At 38.6% G+C, this 20997-nt stretch overlaps 1 protein-coding gene across 1 annotated transcript in view; it reads left to right on the forward strand.

The window, feature by feature from the left end:
* zswim6 (zinc finger, SWIM-type containing 6) overlaps positions 1–20997 on the forward strand; it is a 109774-nt gene that overhangs the window by 78439 nt on the left and 10338 nt on the right. The window contains exons 5-10 of the mRNA XM_073829766.1: positions 2228–2407; positions 4472–4648; positions 4872–5018; positions 7315–7464; positions 12853–13119; positions 18762–18897. Of these exons, the coding sequence (XP_073685867.1) occupies positions 2228–2407; positions 4472–4648; positions 4872–5018; positions 7315–7464; positions 12853–13119; positions 18762–18897 (1057 nt within the window). The remainder of the gene's footprint in view (positions 1–2227; positions 2408–4471; positions 4649–4871; positions 5019–7314; positions 7465–12852; positions 13120–18761; positions 18898–20997) is intronic.

Consider the following 20997-nt stretch of genomic DNA (forward strand, 5'->3'; position numbering starts at 1 on the left):
TTTGAGATCTGAGGACAATTGAGGGACTCATATGCAACTATTACTGAAGGTTCAAACACTCACTGATGCTTCAGAAGAAAAAAATGATGCATTAGGAGCCGGGGTGAAAACTTTTGAACAGAATAGACTGTACATTTTTCTTGTTTTGCCTAAATATCATGTTTTTCATTTAGTACTGCCCTTCAGAAAAATGATAATTACATGTTTCCCAGAAGACAAAATAATAATAATAATAGTCACAAAGTCCCTGCTGAAAAAAACAACTAAAACCAGCTGTTTTTAGCTGGTCTCCCAGCCTGGCTTTAGCTGGTGGTTTCCCAGCCTGAACAGCTAAAACCAGCCTGGCTAGGCTGGAAAAATGGCCAAAACTCCTCTAAAACCAGCCTGCTGTCCAGCTATGACCAGCTAAAACCAGGCTGGTTGACCAGTTAAAACCAGCCAACCAGCCTTGGCTGGTTTTAGCAGTTTTTTTCACCAGGGTTCTGTAATAGTTGAGTCCCTCAGTTGTCCTCAGTGTGAAAAGATGGATCTCAAAATTATACAGTCATTGTTGGAAAGGGTTCCAATACACAAAAATGCTGAAAAACCAAAGAATTTGTGGGACCTGAAGGATTTTCTGAAGAACAGCAGGCAGTTTACCTGTTCAGGACAAAGAAGAGACTTATAAACAACTGTCACTAAACAAAAAACCCAGCTGTGGATCATTCAGGTAACAACACGGTATTAAGAATCAAGTGTAACTTTTGTACAGGGTCATTTTTTAATTTTTTGTGGACTATATGTAAATATCTTTTATGTGAAATATCTTATTCAGTTCAGTACTAAATCAAGTCAAGTCAAGATTATTTATACAGCGCTTTTTACAATACAAGTTGTGTCAAAGCAACCTTACAGTATTAAAATAATAAAATAATATGTCAATAATAATGCAAGAGTTCCATATTGCAACAAAGTCAAATTGGGGAGGACTCATCTGGTTCCCATGGCCTTGTGTCAGTGGCCGTTTAGGGTAGGAGTTCTTTCTTGATGATCCGTCTCTGGGGCTCATCTAGTTGACACGGTATCCGCTGACATTCGACTGTAGGTGTTGATCCACCATCTGCTCTTGGTTTGGACTGGATCCGGGGGACTGCAGTGACCATCTGATCTGGATACGGACTGGATCTGGTGGCTATGGTGACCTGGGAATAAGAAACAAACAGACTAATATTAATGTAGATGCAAGAGTTCCAAGTTGCCACAAAATCGGATTGGAGAGGACTCAAATCTTGTTTTCGCTGTCTTGCGTCGATGGCCATCTAGGTGATGAGGTCTTCACTGATGATCTGTCTTTGATGTGGTCTCTGCTGACATTCAGGGCTGTAAAGGATATCTCTGGGTGCTGATGGGTACGGACTAGATCAGAGCTGTCATTGAGTAATAGACTGTGTTTTAGGTTATTACATGCGGAGGTTTTAGGTCCAATAATTAACACCTCTGTTTTTACAGAATTTAGCAGCCAAAAATTTCTTGCCATCCAATTTTTTATTTCAACTATGCATTCTGTTAGTTTTTCAAACTGGTATGTTTCGCCGGGCCGTGAAGAAATATAGAGCTGCGTATCATCAGCATAACAGTGAAAGCTAACACCATGTTTCCTGATAATATCTCCCAAGGGTAACATATAAAGTGTAAAAAGTAATGGCCCTAGTACTTAGCCTTGAGGTACTCCATACTGCAATTGTGATTGATATGATACCTCGTCATTCACTAAATAAGCAATAAAATGCATTTTTGTACGATCCCTCTTATTTTGGTAAAATAATTAACATTTTGCAGATTCTGACCTCAACTGTATGTATAGATATAAAAATACAAAAATCTTTTCTGGTTATTCATCCAATCAAAAGAATTACATTCATTTCCTTGTCAACTTCAGTAAGCATGAGCAAAAATATAAGATGCTGATTCTGAGAAATTGCTGTCATTAGTTTAAGATTATATGATTACCATCAATTTTAAAGTGGGGCATAAAAGACATAATTTGACGAGCACTCTAAGGTCATTTGTCTGTGTTAAAGGTAACGGCGTTCAGCCGAGCAGTCAGCTGACCTATTTATCTGTTTGTCTGTCAGACATAATGAAGCTCTCTGTCTGTTTGTACCATATGAACCTCCCAGGCCAATTTGGTGCGGCCTACATCATCTATTTCTTATTTCTTTGTGTTGACGCTCCCTGTCTTTCCCAGGTGCCTTGTGGATGTGTATCGTGCTGAACCCCCACTGTAAGCCGGAACAGAAGGCCGCTTGGCTCAGGCAGCTCAAGAAGTGGAACAGTGTGGACGTGTGTCCCTTGGAGGACGGTAACCACGGCAACGAGCTGCCCAATTTAACCAATGCCTTGCCTCAGGGTGCGCACGGCAACCAAGGTAAGCGTGTGTCGTGGCGGTGGGGGCAGAAACGGGGTGTTTTAATCAACCGTGCCTCCGTGCGCCCCTTTTATTAGGCTTTGTGTGACTAATGGAATGCCCCTAATAACAGCGGTTCAGTACTTCCTCCCTGGCTTTTGTCCTTGCTGTGCTAATCATAACTCTGGGCGAAAGCGAGGGTTGGGGCGGGGAGGGGGAAAATAGCTCTATTGAAACTTTTCGATTAGTCAGGTCTTTTATACCGAGGCGACAACGTCTGCAGAGATTTTATGATGTGTTTTGTTATAAATATTCATGCTCCAGACAGGTAATTGCTAAGAAATGACTTCCCCTTTTCCTAAGGCATAGGGTATTTGGGGCATGAATGGGCTCTAGACTGGTTGGCACAGAGCTTGTATAGATTTAATTAGAGTTTTTTGTATGGGATGCACTAAGGCTGGGCGATATAGCAAATATTTATAATGTATTGTATGTTTTTGTTGACAATAAAACAATGAATCAATTAATTAATCAATCTAGGGTGATATATGTGGCCCTGGACCACAAAACCAGTCATAATAGTCAATTTTTAGAAATTGAGATTTATACATCATCTGAAAGCTGAATAAATAAGCTTTGGATGAGATGCAACTATTTGAAAATCTGGAATCTGAGGGTGCAAAAAAATCTAAATATTGAGTTGTCCGAATGAAGTTCTTAGCAATGCATATTACTATTCAAGAATTAAGTGTTGATATATTTACAGTAATCATCTTAATGGAACGTGATCTTTACTTAATGTTCTAATGATTTTTGGCATAAAAGAAAAGTTTTATCATTTTGACCCATACAGTGTATTGTTGGCAATTGCTACCCGTGCTACTTAAGACTGGTTTTGTGGTCAAGGGTCACATATTTTTGGCGTTTTTCAGACTAGTGGTAAGAAAACATCCAAAATACTGTTTCTTTTATAGCACTTTATCTATTTGTGTCGATAGATTTCAATTGCAATACATATTTTTAAAGGCCGTCTTCTCAAAATGAGTTTTTCTCCTATACTAAGCCGTAAATCTCCGCTTCAAAAACTTAAAATATTTATTCTATTTTTAACATTTTTTTTATAAAGGTTTTTACAGAGGGATTTGTTCGTATATATAATTTGCTTGATTATATACATTTTATTCCCCTAAAAATTGTGGAAAATATGTTTTCCGTCTATTCTAAGTATTTTCTGAATTGTGGAGTGACAAAAATTTCCTCTGTAAAAGCATTTAACTCTTAACATGTCAAAAGAAAATTAAGCAAGAATTTTGAAACTGACTTTATTCAGTGTTTACATTTTTATACTAGAATTTTATGCAAATTATTAGTGCATATTTAAATTTTATATCTATTTTTTACCCTATTTAACTGCAGCGTCTCACCTTAAGTGTTTAAAAGTGAACAAATGTATCAGTTTCCACAAAAATAATAAGCAACACAATTGTTTTAACACTGATAATAATTAGTAATGTTCTTGAACAGCAAATCAGCATATTAGAATGATTTCTGAAGGATCATGTGACTGAAGACTAGAGTAATGATGCTGAAAATCCAGCTTTGTATCACAGGAATAAATTACAATTTACAATATATTGAAATAGAAAGCAGTTATTTTGAGTTATTTCACAATTTTGCTGTTTTTACAGCATGTTTGAACAAATAAATGCAGCCTTGGTGAGCAGAAGACACTTCTTTAAAACATTTTTTTAAAAATCCCCAAAATTTGGAACTGACTGTCTGGTATTGTTTACTTAGTCTGTGCATATTGAAAATTGTAAGAAGTCTGTATAGCTCAGCTCTAGTGTGCACGGTCCATGTAAAGCCACCTTGCAGCGGTCATGTAGATATCTGCACCACCTGTGAATGACAGTTCAGCTCGCCGCACTAATCTACGGACTTATTTCCGAAGGTTTTACTGTTTGCCCCTGACTGACAGGCCCCCAGGGGCCTTGCTCTCAGAGCTAGCATTGAGAATGACAGAGCAATTTCCTTTCCCTTTTCCCTGTCTCTCTCTCTCCTCCTCCTCCTCTTCTTCGTCCTCAGATTCAGGCACTCGGCCCCACCGGACGGTTTTCACGCGAGCCATCGAGGCATGCGATCTCCACTGGCAAGACAGCCACTTACAGCACATTATCAACGACGACCTCTACACCAACTACTGTTACCATGACAACACTGAAAATTCGCTCTTTGACTCTCGCGGCTGGCCCCTGTGGCACGGTGAGCGGCTCGGCCGGAAAAAGACGTTTGCTTGACTCGCCTCTTTGTGTTACGCAGTCTATAGCATTAAGTGAAAAAAGCAATGAATAGAGGCTTTATAGCGAGCTAGAACAAGAGTTCCTAACAAAATGAAAGGCATTTTTTATTTTCTGTCCCGCTAGCCTTTTGCGTGCGGGTGAATATGTTTCTGTCGTGCCCATCTAAGGTTTGGTTTCTTTCACAGAACATGTCCCCACGGCCTGCGCCAGGGTAGATGCACTGAGATCTCACGGTTACCCACGGGAAGCACTGCGATTGGCCATCGCCATCGTCAACACCCTGCGCCGGCAGCAGCAGAAACAGCTGGAGCTCTTCCGAAATCACAAGAAAGGTGAGTTTTGTACTGTGTTGCTGGTTGAATTGGTTTCTTGTCGCTAAAGCATTTGTTTGTAAGTTGCACAATGCTTTTGGGAAACGCAGCCCACGTCTAAGCTCTTATTGGATGTTTTTGTGTTGCATCACTGCTAATTTGCATATTATTTCAAAGATTTTAAACACTTTAAAAACAACATGAAGAATTGAAAAGATAACATTTTTGTACATTTTAAAGTTACATTATTCTATCTAATGCACGTTCAGAGTTCAAAATTAAGTGCTTCAACCCATGTTCTTAACTAAAAACTTAAGTCAGAAAAAATTTCATTGACTTGTACAAGAACTCAAAAGGGACTCAACCCTCTTTTTATTTGTGGTATACTGTCTCAATTAAAATTACATTCACACTGGTGTTTTAGGAAGCTAAACAAATTAGAATAAAATAAAAACAACAACAACAATGAGAGTAAATCGTAAATTGTTTTTTGTTTTTGTGAAAAAATTGGGGGTTTTATTTTTAGGCCATATCGCCCAGTTCTAGGAAATTACAATACTTCTGTTCTCATTTCTACACTTGAAAGATATTTTGAATTTAGACTGCATTTAAACCGCTGTCAGCACAACTTTAAAGACTTTTAATGTTGGAATATGAAGTTTAAATATTTTTTAAAAACTATACTTTTTGCTCGGAAGACCTATCGTTTCATATCATCATGTGACCACGACAATTGATAATACCGTTACATCCCTACTAACAGCCACATATTTATTAAAAAGAATGATTTACAGATGCTTTGTTGCTGCAGATCGGATATGTTAAATCGGACATGTTCTTTTGTATAATTTCCTGTCATTTTTCTGTCATCCGTATCATTAACAGTGCCAAAAAGGCCAAAAAATGCTAGCATTGTTACTCAGTTATCTTTTCAGTACTGTGTTGCTGTGCTCGCTGTCTCGGTATCTAATGGCCAGGTAACGGTTTCATGCAGCACTGCTCTTCACTAGAGCTGAATGTCCACTCATGCCCAGCAGGGCTCAGGTCAATTGCATTTAAATGCAAATGACTGCTTGTTGTGGTGAAAGTGCCCACGCATAATTCATATTATTCAAATGAGGCAGCTCTATGGCCCGGTTCTGGGCTTTATGTAAAACACCAGCGCAGTCATTTCCACAAGAGACAGATGCTATAGGAAATCACAGGCTCCCATTGTTCACCTTACAAAGTCAGACTCTAGATTTGGATGTGTGCTATTTTTATCACTATGTTATGTTTGTTTCTTTATTCAATTAAATATATTTCTCGAATAATCTTGGATGAAAGTTCTTCACGTGAAATGCATGACTCAAGAATACTAGAAAACTATAGTATGACTCATATTCTAGAATGTTCTAGAATGTCTTTCTTTCTTTAGTCGAAAAGAAATTAAGGTTTTTGATGAAAAAGTTCCAGGATTTTTCTCCATATAATGGACTTCAATGGGGATCAGCTGGTTGAAGGTCCAAATTGCAGTCTCAGTGCAGCTTCAAAGGGCTCAACACGACCCTAGCCGAGGAATAAGGGTCTTATCTAGAGAAACGATACAAATTTATGTACTTTTTGACCAGTAGTAGTGGTGAAGTACGTTTGACTTTCTTTGCACGTTTGCTTTGTAAACACCGGGTCGGTACTTCTGCCTACGTTAAGTCAATTTAGTGCAAGATGAGCATTTGTGGTTAAAAAGTATATAAATTTCTAGTTTTTTTTAGAAAATGGCCAATCGTTTTGCTAGATAAGACCCATGTAGAGCCTTTTTAAGCTGCATTGAAACTGCATTTTGGACCTTCAACCTGCTGATCCCCATTGAAGTCCACTATATGCAGAAAAATCCTGGAATGTTTTCCCTTAAAAAAACTTGATTTCTTTTAGACTAAAGAAATACATGAACATCTTGGATGACATAGGGGTGAGTAAACTCCTGAACTAATCATTTAATAATGACCCTATTATGCACAAAACCAAAAAAATCACAAATATTGTGTAAATTGTGGCATTTTACTTAATTTTTTATCAATGCTTATCAGTGCTGAATAAAATTATCTGCCACCTTTTTTTTAAATAGTCACTGATTGTCACTGCATTTTAAAACTAGTTGCAAGATGCAATTACAAGGTAGCATGTACCTTTTTGAAACAGCCTTTGCTTAGGGAACATGCCTGTAATGTTGCTTAGATAGGGAGCTCTCAAGGGTTTGGAACAGATAAGGTCAAAAAGATTGTTTCTTTGTTTTTTACCATCCAAAAACAAACCATTTTATCGTTTTCCCCCCTTTTAGATCTGCTTCATAAAGGGGTGACGTCCATCACTAATCTAGAGGGATGGGTAGGCCACCCGTTGGACCCCATCGGAACGCTCTTCAGCACGCTGATGGAAACGGGTCGCGGGGATGAAGACAGTTCGCAGGGAGGGTTCCTAGATTTCTCAGGTACAGAGACGTGAGATGCCGCAGCATGATTCATGTTATTTGGAGAGTGTTTTTACGAACTAGCTGAAACTGTCAAGTCCTATTAACACCCTGTTAAAGCGTCAGGCGTCTTAAGCATCCTCTGTTTTATTTATAGTAAAAACTGTTAATGTAAACATTTATACAGCATATTTCTTGCAACATGTGCTCCATTTAGGAAAAGCCAGTCTGCTTTTGCTTTGTTGTCAACAGATCATCCATTTCCATCAGCTTTTTAGACCACCGTAGTAGAACCTCTCTCGAATTAACCTCACGTATTCTGCTACTTTAGACTCTGATTAAAAAGATATGGTATATATTAAGAGCAAAGCATGAGTCTCTTTTATCTGAGCCTAAAAGTCGTAACTTTATTCTTCCCTGCTGCATTTTTAATGCACTTTTAATTTTAATGTTTTCTGTTCCCATCTCTTATTCATGAGCTTTGATTGGAGAGATGACTGTATCACAATCAGATAACACGGTGCTGCGATTATACATTATTGTTGCCTTTGGGCTCATGCCCGTTCTGATTGGCACCAGAGAGTGTAGGTGCGATCGCCCGTCTCCAGCAAACCCACTCAAGATGGAGACCATTGAGTTACTTGTCCTATCCACAATTGAGCCCCTTAACAAACTTATACCTGATTAGGAGTCGTATGGTCCAAAAAGGGGTAGGATTTTGCATGATACTGGACATCTATGGACTATATAACTTTGCCTGACATATCCCAACGTAGCCCTCCTAATCTCCTAGCATCCTGTCTAGGGCTTTCTGTTAGGTTCAGTAAGTCCAAGAGTAGACAAGCCACTCCTTAAGCAAAAGCACTGGCTTTTATTTCTCTCTCACTGTGGTTGGCTTTAAACTTTTGAGTTTATTAGGGAAGGAGAAAGAAAGAGATTTGGCGGTGGGAGTGCAGAATAAAAGAAGGTGTGAAGCCTCGAGCTTCCCTCTTTGCGCTCTTTTTTGATTAGGACATTAAATCCTCCCGGAGCCAGCCGCACGGGTCCAAAGAGGCATCATTAAAACATTATGATGCTTCTCATTATTAGCCCCAAATGAGTCGCCATTGGTATTAATGTGTAACCGAGAACAAGGAGCTCTGAATTCACTTTGCTGTTAAAATAATAACGACATGAACGATCAGGAATCCAGGCTTTTTTGATGTTTTTTTTTTTTTTTTTTTTACATGGCCGTTTGCTGTTTTTTAAGGTTTTAAGGGAGGGGTTTGAGCAGAAGTCCTTTTTAAAAGCTTGTTTTAATCTTAGCATATCTTTAGGCCTTCATGCAAATTACATTTAATTTTGGCCCTGGGTTTGCATGGTGGAATCTAAATTTTAGAAACCTGAGGGATAACTCATTAGGGCCAATTAAAAGCCTGGAATTAGTGATGAGGGATCGATGATGCCCAGCCAATCAGATTGAGTAGATTTAGTTCTTAGGTTCAATTTCTCAGAGCCAATAGAAAGACGAGGGATTGACTCCTTCGTAGCCAATCAAAAGGCTGTTTTTAGTACTGAGGAATCAACCTCTCAGCCAGTTAACACTAGAATTACTGACTTTTTTATTTTTTGGTGAAAGTCCTGAGGTGTGAATCACCCCTGCTGAGATTTTCACACTTCTTCAGCTCGATTGTCCTCCTGCTTTTGTTGTGCAAACACACCCATTTACCTGTGAGGCCTGGCATATTGGCATTTTTTTACTCAGTGTAACTCAAGGCAGGCCAAACCTCTGTGTGACATGGAAACCTTCAAAAATGCCTGCCATATCTATAAAAAATATTCAACACATTGACTGACCTGCAAATATTAAAGACACATATTCACATTATATGGGAACACAACTGTTTTATTTATAAAAAAATGTGTGCAAACATGTTCGTACACATACAGAATTATAACACATCACTGAATTATAACACCAAAAGCAAATTTTCTTTTTGTGTGATCGCTCCAGCTTTCATATGCTCTGTCCTCTGCCTGTTCATGTAAAAAAATAGCAAAAAAAAAAAAAAAAACATAAAAAAAGCTGCCCCTCAGTTCCTGGTTCACCTCTGATCTGTCTATATTAGTCCCACAAGTGGAAAATCTGCATTGTCACTGCAGAAATGTGGACAGTGCAACTCAGTGGGCAATCAGAGGGCAATTGGCACTTTTTGCAATCATGTGTCCCGTTGGTGCCATTGTGGATTGCTGGTCAGAAAGCTTTCTGGTGCCTGTAATCAAAGAGACAATGCCCCGTGATAGATTCATTTCAATTATGCAACACCTTCGATTTGATGACAAGGACACGCGGGCAGAACGGGTGAAGACAGACAAATTTGCTGCGATCTCCGTCATCTGGACACGCTTCAACAAGAACTGTGCTGAGAGTTTCACTCCAGGAGAACACATGACCATAGATGAACAGCTGTTCCCTACCAAGGTACGTTGTCCATTCACACAGTATATTGCAACCAAGCCAGACAAATTTGGGATCAAGTTCTGGATGGCCACGGATTTGGAGACCAAATATGTTTGCAAGGCATCTCCTTACTTGGGAAAGGACCCCAGTCGTCAGAAGGGAGAGAGGCTGGCAGAGAATGTGGTCATGAATCTGATGGAGCCATTTTTGGATAAAGGGAGAAATGTCACAACGGACAATTTCTTTACTTCACTGTCACTGGCGCACAGACTGCTGCAGCGTCAAACAACGCTACTGGGCACGATGAATAAAGTCCGACGTGAACTTCCTCAACTAGCAAAAGACACTGCACAGCGAGAGGTATTCTCCACTTCAGTGCTTAGAAGTGGCAGTGTCTCCTTGACAATTTATGCCCCTAAAAAAAAGAAGACTGTGTGTGTTCTAAGTTCCATGCACCAAAACGTGACGATCGGTGATGGCAGAAAGAGGAAACCCAACACGATAACAGACTATAACCACATGAAGGTATGTGAATTTGTGTATAATTTTACACCAGTACTACAATGTTTTCTGATGTGTACTATACAGACCTATAGAAAAAAGCACATATACTCATGACTCTCTCTCTCTCTCTCTACTTTTACAGTGTGGTGTAGACGTGTTGGACCAAATGGCACGGATGTATTCGGTAAGAGCAGCAACACGCAGGTGGCCAGTAGCAGTTTTTTACAATATGCTGGACCTAGCGGCGGTGAATGCCTACATTTTGTACAAGGCATGTACTGGGTGGACAGGCAAAAGAAGATTGTTTCTGAGTCTTCTAGCAAAGGAACTTCGTTGCCGATTCATGCAACAGAAGGAAATATTGGCACAGAGGCAGGCTGCTGAAGCTGCTGTGCCAGGGACTGTACAGACAACACAGTGCCAGGTGCAAGAGAGCTGCAACAGGAATCGCAGCAGGTATTCCTGTGCAACATGTAAAAAATTCACCTGTGCCAAATGCAGGGACAATGGACACTGGGTCTGCAAACTCTGCAAAGTTTGAAACACTTATATAAAATAAATATGTATGTATAAAAAAAAAGTATGTATATATGTATAAAAATAAAACAGACTTGTGTATCCATATATTGTGAATGTGTGTCTTTTGTATAAATACGTCAGGCAATTCTAACGGTTTGTTACACACAGAGGTTTGGCCTGCCTTGGATCTGAGTTACTCTGAGTAAAAAAATGCAAATGTGCCAGGCCTCACAGGTAATGGGTGTATTTGCACAACAAAAGCAGGAGGACAAAAGGCCTGTGGAAATCTCAGCAGGGTGCTTGTAGGTGTTAGGTCCAGGGATTTTACGCAAATTTGCGCAGGTTTAGTAAATCTAGTGTTAAAGGAATTGGACTGGTTGAGGAGTCAATCCTTAAGCACCATATCCAGCCTTTTAGTTGGCTGAGAGGTCATTCCCTTGGCACTAAAACAACATTTTGATTGGTTGAATGGCCAATCCTCAGCACAAAATCCATTCTTTTCAATCAAATCCTGTGGAACCAATCAAAAGGCTCAATTTGGTCCTTAGAGACTGCCGCCTCAGCACCAAAACCACTTTTTGCTAGGTTTAAAGAGAGGGGTTTGAACAAAAGTTATTTTTTAAAGCTTGTTTTCATTTTAGCATATCTTTAGGCCTTCATGCAAATTGCATCTAATTTTGGCCCCAAATTTGCATGGTGGAATCTCGGTTTTAGAAACCTGAGGGATAACTCATTAAAGGCCTAAAATTAGTGCTGTGGGATTGATGATGCCCAGCCAATCAGATTGTGTAGATTGAGTAGATTTGGTTCTTATGTTAAATTCCTCACAGCCAATTATAAGATGAGGGATCGACTCATTTGCAGCCATACAAAAGATTGTATTTGGTTCTGAGAGACTGACTTCCTAGAACCTAATCCAGTGTTTTAAGATTGGTTCCTCCCAGCCAAACAAAAGGCAGTCAATCAATCAGCCAGTGAAGAGAATTGGACTGGTTGAGGAGTCGATCCTTAGCACCATATCCATACTTTTAATTGGCTGAGAGCTCATTTCCTTGCCACTAAAAACTGGATTTTAAAATTCTGAGTCCTCTAAAATTATGAGTCCTGTGGAACCAATCAAAAGGCTCAATTTGGTCTTTAGAGACTGCTGCTCCAGCACCAAAAACGCTTTTTGATTGCATGCAAAGGTTCTGTTCCTCACACCCAATAAGAAGGCTGGATTTGGCACTGAAGGATCCACTTCTCAGCCAATTATAAGGCTGGATTTAGTGCTAGGAATACGTTTCTCAAAGCCAATTGAAAGACTGGTTGAGGCATCAAATCCTTAGCACCATTTTCAGACTCTTAATTGGCTGAGATGTTGAGCCCTCGGCACTAAATGCAGCCTTTTGATTGGTTAAGGGGCGCAAAAACCAGTTTTTCCAATCGACTCCAGTGCAGCCAATTAAAAATCTGTAATTGATGCCAAGTTGTTGGGAAGACTTGCGAGGCTCAGAGCTGCATGTTGGAGTTTGGCGGCCATGCAGCTGGAGATCAGTGAAGAGTGAAGAGCAGGGGCTCAGCCTGTCTGTCTTTCTGTCTGTCTCGCTCTCTCCTAGTTTCTAAATACAGCCTTGGCCTCGTCATATCCAACAGCATTTCGCACCATCTCGCAGATATGAATGTGATGCATGAACCATCCAATGCATTTGCCAGTCCAGGGTACAGTGTATTACCTCAGTCACTCAGGAGCCTAATTGAGCATGCCTTGCCTTATGCCCTATCAGGCTGAGCTGCTTCATTAGACCAGGCAGAGTCCAGGCAGAGTTCCTCTCTGGTGCCTCATTATACGACAAGACCTGTCTAAGAACCACTGCCTGGGAGGAAGGTCTCACTACGGTGGTTAACTCCGGAGGTGTCACCACCTCCCGGTTTCTTACGTGCTTTCTGTTTCTTGCCCTCTCTAGCCAGCACAATGAGCTCGAGCAAGCACAGCGAGCTGCACTTGTTTCCGTCCACGCGCCGCTTCCTGGAGGAGGGTGAGTCATATCTGGCCCTGGCGGTGGAAACGGCCCTGATGGGACTGGGTCAGCAGCGAATCATGCCCGATGGACTGTATGCCCAAGAGAAGGTGTGCCGCAATGAGGAGCACCTGATCGCCAAGCTGCAGGAAGTTGACCTGGATGACACCCTGGTCAAGATCTTCCGCAAGCAAGCTGTCTTCCTGTTAGAGGGTAAGTGTTGACGCTTTCGCATATTTACAGTGCGAGGGAATGACGGCAATGCTGTTTGTTTTTCATTAACTGAGGCTGAAAGCAATAGCCTGGGGAAGCAATTTGGACATAGCTAACGATTCTGGAATGGGTGCATCTGATTTCCTCATGCGTCAGCTTATAGCCAAATACTTTCTGAAGCGTGTCTTTAAAAATCTGCTAGCACGTACTATATACCAAGGGTGTCCAATTCTGCTATCTGAGAGCTAGTTTAGTTACAACCAGCTCCAATGCACTTGAATAAATGTTCCTAGTAAACTTGAAGACCTTGATTAGCTGGTTTGGTTGTTGTTGCATAAAGTGAAGCTCGAATTTTGCAGGGATGCCTTCCCTGCAAAATTCGCCACCATGATGGCTTAGCAACTTTCTCTGTTTTTGCTAATGTTTCTGAAAATGTTCTAGTGCATTGGTAGGGTGTTCTAGGTGGATGCTAGTCAGTTGCAAAGGTAGGGCCTTGTTAGTTGGTCCCTAGTACCAGTGTCCTAGAAACCATTCTGAAACTTAAGTAATGGATAAGCCTGAAAAGTTGTAAAGCTAATTTCAACATCATAGTGGCGTGTTTTGCAGGGGCAAGAAGCATTCTTGTTTTCTTCAGAAAACTAAGTTGTTTTTCTCTTTTAACAAAGTTTCAGACTCCATTAAGTTGCATTTCCCTCAGAGCGGTGTTCACCATGTGTAAAGTCGCTCAGTGGTGGACGAGGCTGTTTATTTCACTCGCGGCTGGTGTTGGGAGTAAAGCGAAACGGTCTTTGCCTACAGAGCCGCCTCTGAACGCCACTGGGTTGTTTTGAAAGAATGAAGCAAACTGATAAACTGGCCCCGCTGTGTGGATTCCTCCACCCAGCATATGCCAAGAGCGTGACGGGGGCACAATAAACAGGAAGGCACGCATTCTATTGGCTACAGGGTTTGGGGGAGTTCTGGCCAAATGTGAAAATCCATCAAAACAACAAGAGCGTTCTCACACTGAGAGACATCCAGAGCACGCCACCCCCTTCCAGCACACGCTGTAATAGAGTTAGCATGCTCAGCTGTTGTGTGTGTGTGTGTGTGTGTGTGTGTGTGAGTGTGTGTGTGTGTGTGTGTGTGTGTGTGTGTGTGTGTGTGTGTGTGTGTGTGTGTTTTCAGTTAGTATCTTCAGAAAGACTTGACTGTAGCTCTGTTCCAGGCCTAGTGAGCTGCCTTACTGTCATCTGGCTACTTACTAAGGTCCAGTTGAACAGAGGTTGACCAAACACTGTATACCAAGATGTTTACTCATATTACTTTGAATGGGGAGATGTTCAATGTGCAAAATGGTGCAGTAGGTCCTGCATTTTACTGAAGAGTCAATTGATAATTGGTTTGTCGCATTATTGCTATTGCCGTTAGAAGCAGCTCTAAGCTTTACCAACCTGAAATACATGCAGTTTGAGCATAATTGTGTGTGCAAACTAAACTAAAAAGTGATTTTAATTATTTTGCAGAGTAGATACAAAGTCAATGCAACGATTTGCGCCGAGTGACATGAATGGATGCGAATCCGTGCCGGGCGATGCAAATAGATGCATATTTGAGGCAGGTGACGCAAACAAATGTTTGAGCAAAAGTTATTTTTTAAAGCTTGTTTTAATCTTAGCATATCTTTAGGCCTTCATGCAAATTGCATCTAATTTTGGACCCAAATTTGCATAGTGGAATCTCAGTTTTAGAAACTCAATAAAAGCCTATAATTAGTGCTGAGGGATCGATGATGCCCAGCCAATAAGATTGGGTAGATTTGGTTCTTAGGCAGTCGATCAGCCAGTGAACAGAATTGGACTGGTTGAGGAGTCGATCCTTAGCACTATATCCAGCCTTTTAATTGGCTAAGAGGTCATTCCCTTGGCACTAAAAACTGCATTTTGATTGGTTGAGTGGCCAATCCTCAACCGGTGTTTACGCCCAGTGAAGAAAATAGATGCAAATTCGTGCTGGGCAACACAAATAGATGCAAATTTGAGCAGGACGATGCAAATAGATATGAATTTGCGTGGGGCGGTGCAAATTCGTACCTTTTTTAAATATTTGCGCCAGTAAATTACATACAAAATATGAATAGACACGAATTTGCACTGGGCGACGCGAATAGATGCGAATTCACACAAGGTGACGCAAATAGATATGAATTTAGATAAGCAAGGGGCAGCACGAATAGGCACAAATTTGACCCTTTTTTTAATTATTTGCGGCAGTAGATTACATACAAAATATGAATAGACACGAATTTGCACTGGGCGACGCGAATAGATGCGAATTCACACAAGGTGACGCAAATAGATATGAATTTAGATAAGCAAGGGGCAGCACGAATAGGCACAAATTTGACCCTTTTTTTAATTATTTGCGGCAGTAGATTACATACAAAGTAAATGCAAAGCTGCTGGGCAATCTGAATAGATGCAAATTGGACAACTCGAGCAGAAAATTCACATGACGTGTTGTCGTGCAAGCCATTCAGTGAAGAGCTTATTGATGCGTCCGATTGTATCAGAAAATGTAGGAGAGCATTATGTTTTTATTTGAGCAAGTGACGTGAAAAACATTCTGCGAGTAATGTGATGTAAATATTTGCTTTGCTTTTGCAGTGCACACACCATAATGTTATATAATTATATTATATCAGATTATATTGCTGATGTAAAATGTTGTTTAAATGTGAATTCGGTGGGCAGTTTTTGAGATTGCAATATTTCCCTATTCATGTAAATAAGAGTTGGTCTTGCATGCCAAAAATAGCAGACTTTCCTTGAAAACGGAAACTTTGGTTTGACATTAGCATGATGCTTTTTACTTTTTAGTAAATAAATACATAGTTTGTTTTTTTCCCTCAAAGCTCGTCATAAGGCATTCTGGGAAGTATACACGCAGTGCTCCAGTTTATAATTTGGCCAAAACACGGGATGTTATGAGGCAGCATGATCATGCTTTGCAAAGAAGGCAATCCCAGAATGCTTTGCAACATGCTCTGTGGAGATCATGAATCCTTGATGGCCAATTAATTGAGATAAATGATTATGCATATACTTCAAAATTTAGTTATACCTATATATATATATATATATATATACTGTATATATATATATATATATATATATATATATATATATATATATATATATATATATATATATATATATATATATATATAGTTTGTAATATGTATTTTATGCTTATCGGAGTTAGCTTAGCAATGTGCTAACTAGTCAAGTCTCATGAGTTTCACATGAGCAGTGCTATTTGTGAGTTTCTGCCTATGCAGAGCATCACATATGAGGTTTTATTTTGGTTAAGATGCTGCCTAGGTTGCTGTCTATGTAGGCAGCCTCTTATGAAAGTTTATTTTGGTTAGTTTGTCGGTGTCTGTTTGTATGTCCAGTGCCGCGTGTATTTGTGAAGTGGCTTGTGGTCGCCGTGCTCTCAGTCGAAAATAATCTAATGACAGGGAAAGCTAAGCTCTCGCATATGGCTTCTAGCATTGCAGTTTATATTGTAGGCAAGTGTGAAAAGGCCTGCATGCTTGATAGTGGGCGTGTGGTTTTCATCTGGTTTGAGGATGAGGAGGGGGAGGGTCTGTAAAACGATCTGTAAGCAGATTACCCACGATGCAGCACTCGCCCCGGAAACACCACGGGCCTGCTTTTTGTGCCTTTGGCCTCAAAATGGATAACGTTACTTGTCGCTTTTCAGCGAAGATGTTATTCGCGTTCGTTCTTGACCTACAGTATGACAAAACTATGATGCTGGAAAGAGTACACCTACAATACCAGAGTGGTATTTGAAGTAGAATGCAAATACTGTTAAAGTAATGGTGGCTCCACAGTACTTTATGTGGTTTTGTTGTGTCATGCAGAAGTGTGTGTGCATCACTTGGTTGTGTGGTGAAACATGAATCTCCTAAGGCGTTTCTTTCTCACAAGCATGCTTTTACTCCCTGTTTGTGCTTACAAATCTGTGCATTTCTAACCACATCTCACACCCTCAGAAGAGCGTGTGCTGTATCTTCTGAAGTTGCACGACAGCTTTTTTTCTAGTCATTGTTCACACTTTTACATTTTCAAACTTGCTATTGGAGATTAATATTGGTAATGAAAATAACTAATACAGTTACTTTATTTAGGTTTTTATCTACAACGTACGTGACTGCATGTGTCATTGTAAACAGATTTCACAAACTTTTACACGTTAATAAATCGAGTAGTACATATGAAGGAAAATTAATAACTGTGTATTAATTTTTAATAAGAATTTCATAATGAATTTGACATTTGTATAATTGTAATAATTCTTACTAAAATAAATTAATAAATTGTGATTAATCTCATCCAGAATAAAAGTTTGTTTACACAATATATCTGTGTGTGTACTTTTATTTTGGATGTGATTAATTGATTTAACAGCACTAAAAGCTAATAAATAATACAATTATATAAATGTCAAACTGATAATGAAATTCTTACTAAAAATAAATAAATAAATCACGATTATTAAACATCCAGAATAAAAGTTTGTTTACACATAATACATGTATGTTTACTTTTATTTTGAATGCGATTAATCGCAGTTAATTGATTTAACAGCACTAAAAGCTAATAATTAATACAATTATATAAATGTCAAATTCATAATGAAATTCTTATTTGAAATAAATTAATAAATTGTGATTAATCCCATCCAAAATAAAAGTTTGTGTTTACATAATATATGTGTGTGTGTGTGTGTGTGTGTGTGTGTGTGTGTGTGTGTGTGTGAACTTTTATTTTGGATGCGATTAATCGCAATTAATCAATTTAATAGCACTAAAAGTTAATAATTAATAAAATTATATAAATGTCAAATTCATAATGAAATTCTTACTAGAAAAACAAAAATTGCGATTAATTGTATACAAAATAAACACATACTTTTATTTTGAATGTGATTAATTGCAATTAATCGATTTAACAGCACTAAAAGCTAATAATAAAATGATAAAAATGTCAAATTCATAATGAAATTCTTACTAAAAAAAAATAAACAAATAAAATAACCTTTGACCAACATTGGAGAACCATGAAAATGCGAATGCGTTAAATTTGACACTGCAAAAGTTAACTTAACCCTGCAAAGCCTGACATTAAATATGCACATTTGTATTGAAATTTGAAATGCAATGGTTTATTAACCCTTTAGACAACATCTAAAAAAATCTAATATTTGTTGAGCATATTTAATAAACCAGGCTTTTATAGCTCATACAGTGTGATATGTATAGTGAAAAATTGTAGCTTTGTTCGGAGACCCAAACTGAGCAAGAATATGCAATTTGGTGCAGTTTTTAAAGGCCTTTTACTTGTTAAAATGATAAACTATCAGTCAGATGACAAAAAGCATGTAGTGGATGTTGTACAACAGGTTTCTCAGCAAAGTTTGATCATGTTGATCATTTAGAGGCCTTGTGTGTTATGGTATGCTTTATAGAGTTAAAATATCAGGGGGGACAATTAAATAAAAAAAACTGGCTGACAAAAAGTTTGTGAATCCCTGATTTAAATGCAATTGTTCCTGGATGTTTTTGTCTCAACGAGTGTGTTTTTCTCTTGCAGGTGGGCCCTACAGTGGTTTGGGAGAGCTCATCTACAGAGAGAGCGTTCCGATGCACACGTTTGCCAAGTATCTCTTCACATGCCTCCTACCTCACGATGCCGAACTGGCATACAAAATTGCACTGAGAGCAATGCGGTGAGTTTCCACAGGCCGCACGGGCGACACTCTGCTGCCAAAACCATGGCGTCCACCTACAGTAATGAACACGCCCACAGCTGTGGCTTATTTTCCCCTTGCTTCTCTTGTTTTTACCGTCTTCACTCACCCTGAGAAGCACTGTTACGTCTTCGCTGATTCTCAGGTGTGTGTGTGTGTGTGTGTGTGTGTGTGTGAGCGTGTGTAGGGCGTGAGGTTATCTGGGGCACCGTTTAATCAAAAGGCGCCTTTTGCTTGGAAAACTGCTAAATAATTCATGGCCACTGAAAATGAGTTTTTGAAAAAGTGTGAATAATAAATATGTGTCGTTGAGTCTAATTTGGGCTGCGGAGGTAACGCAGAGCGCTCCTTTCACCCCACACACCCCCTCGACGACTCGTGTGCGTTTGTGCAAACCCTGTGTGTGTGTGTGTGTGTGTGTGTGTGTGTGTGTGTGTGTGTTAGAAACAATTTTACATTATCAGCAGCAGTTATTCATGCGCCTTTACAAAACCTGTTTAATACATATTTTGAATATTTAAATTAAGTCTTTGTCAGCATATACACAACACATTCAAGAAACACAAACAGAATGGAAATCGTTCGTACAACTACTCTTTCGTAAATTGATATATTCATTTCAAAGCAAAAGTATTATGAATTATTAACACTGAAATCAGTTCTGCTTGTTTTATGTACATTTTTGCATTCACTTCGGTATGTATGTTTCCATCCAAGTTGGAAATTTAATATATGCACAAAACGGATTTCGGTGTGAATGATTTATAAAACTCAGCGTAAATTGTAGCTTTGATGCAACAAATACGTAAAAGAACGAAATACGTAAAAAAAATACGAAAAGTAGTTTGTTGTTTGTTCTTATGTAATTTGTCACATTCACCTAACTATAGATGTAAATTTACGTAACTTACAAAAAAATTACACAACAAAATATGTATGTAGTTTTGTTTGTTCTAATGTAATTTTTCACATTCACCTACGTATAGTTGCAAATTTAATAGATACACAAAATTAGAATCTTGCGAAAATTGATCTGTTCATCTCAAAACAACAATGTACGTTTGGTTTTACGAAATAAGAAACAAAACTGATTTCAGTGTTAATTATCCATCGAATAAATATTACAAAGCAACCATCTATGGTTAGTTTTACTAGTTATTAACGCTGATATCAGTTCTGCTTGTTCTTATGTGAATTTTCGCATTCACTTGGCATTCAAAATTGGAATCTCGCGTAAACTGACGTTTTCATTTCAAAGCACCATTTTATGGTTGGTTTTATAAATTATTAACACTGAAATCAGTTCTGCTTTTTCTTATGTAAATTTTTGCATTCACTTCAGAATGTATGTTTTCATTGAAAAAAATAAGAAGCAAAACTGATTTTGGTGTTAATAATTCATAAAACTAAGCATAAATTGTAGCTTTGAAACAACAAATTAGTAAATCTATGCTAATTTACATAATTTACCAAAACATTACACAAAAATATGTAAATTTCCCAAAAGTAGTTCTGTTTGTTTTTATGTAATTTGTCACATTCATGTAACTATAGATGTTTCCATCCTAGTTGCAAATTGAATATACAGTACGCACAATTTACAGTTAGTTTTACTAATTTGTCAAAATATTACACAAAATTAACTTAAGTATGCATGTTTCTATTCATGTTGCAAATTTAATATATGCAAAATTGGAATCTTGCGAAAAGTCAAGTGTGTACAACTTATGCACATTTACGTAATCTACAAAAACATTACACAATAATATATAAATTTACCAAAAGTAGTTCTTTGTTCTTATGTAAATTGCAAATTTAATAACTGCGCAAAATTGGATTCTTACGTAAACTGATGTATTTGTTTCCAAGTAACAGTTTGTTTAGTTTTACAAATTTTTATATAAATTGTTGCATTCACATTCAGTATAGATGTTTCCATCCAAATTGCAAATTTAATAAAATGTGTCATTTTTATTTCAGTGCAACAATTTACGGTTAGTTTGATCTTATGTAAATTTTCTCATTCGCTTCAGTGTGTTTCTATCCAAGTTGCAAATTTAATATATGCGCAAAATTGTA

Source organism: Garra rufa, chromosome 23 (genome assembly GCF_049309525.1).
Source record: "Garra rufa chromosome 23, GarRuf1.0, whole genome shotgun sequence".
NCBI lineage: Eukaryota > Metazoa > Chordata > Actinopteri > Cypriniformes > Cyprinidae > Garra > Garra rufa.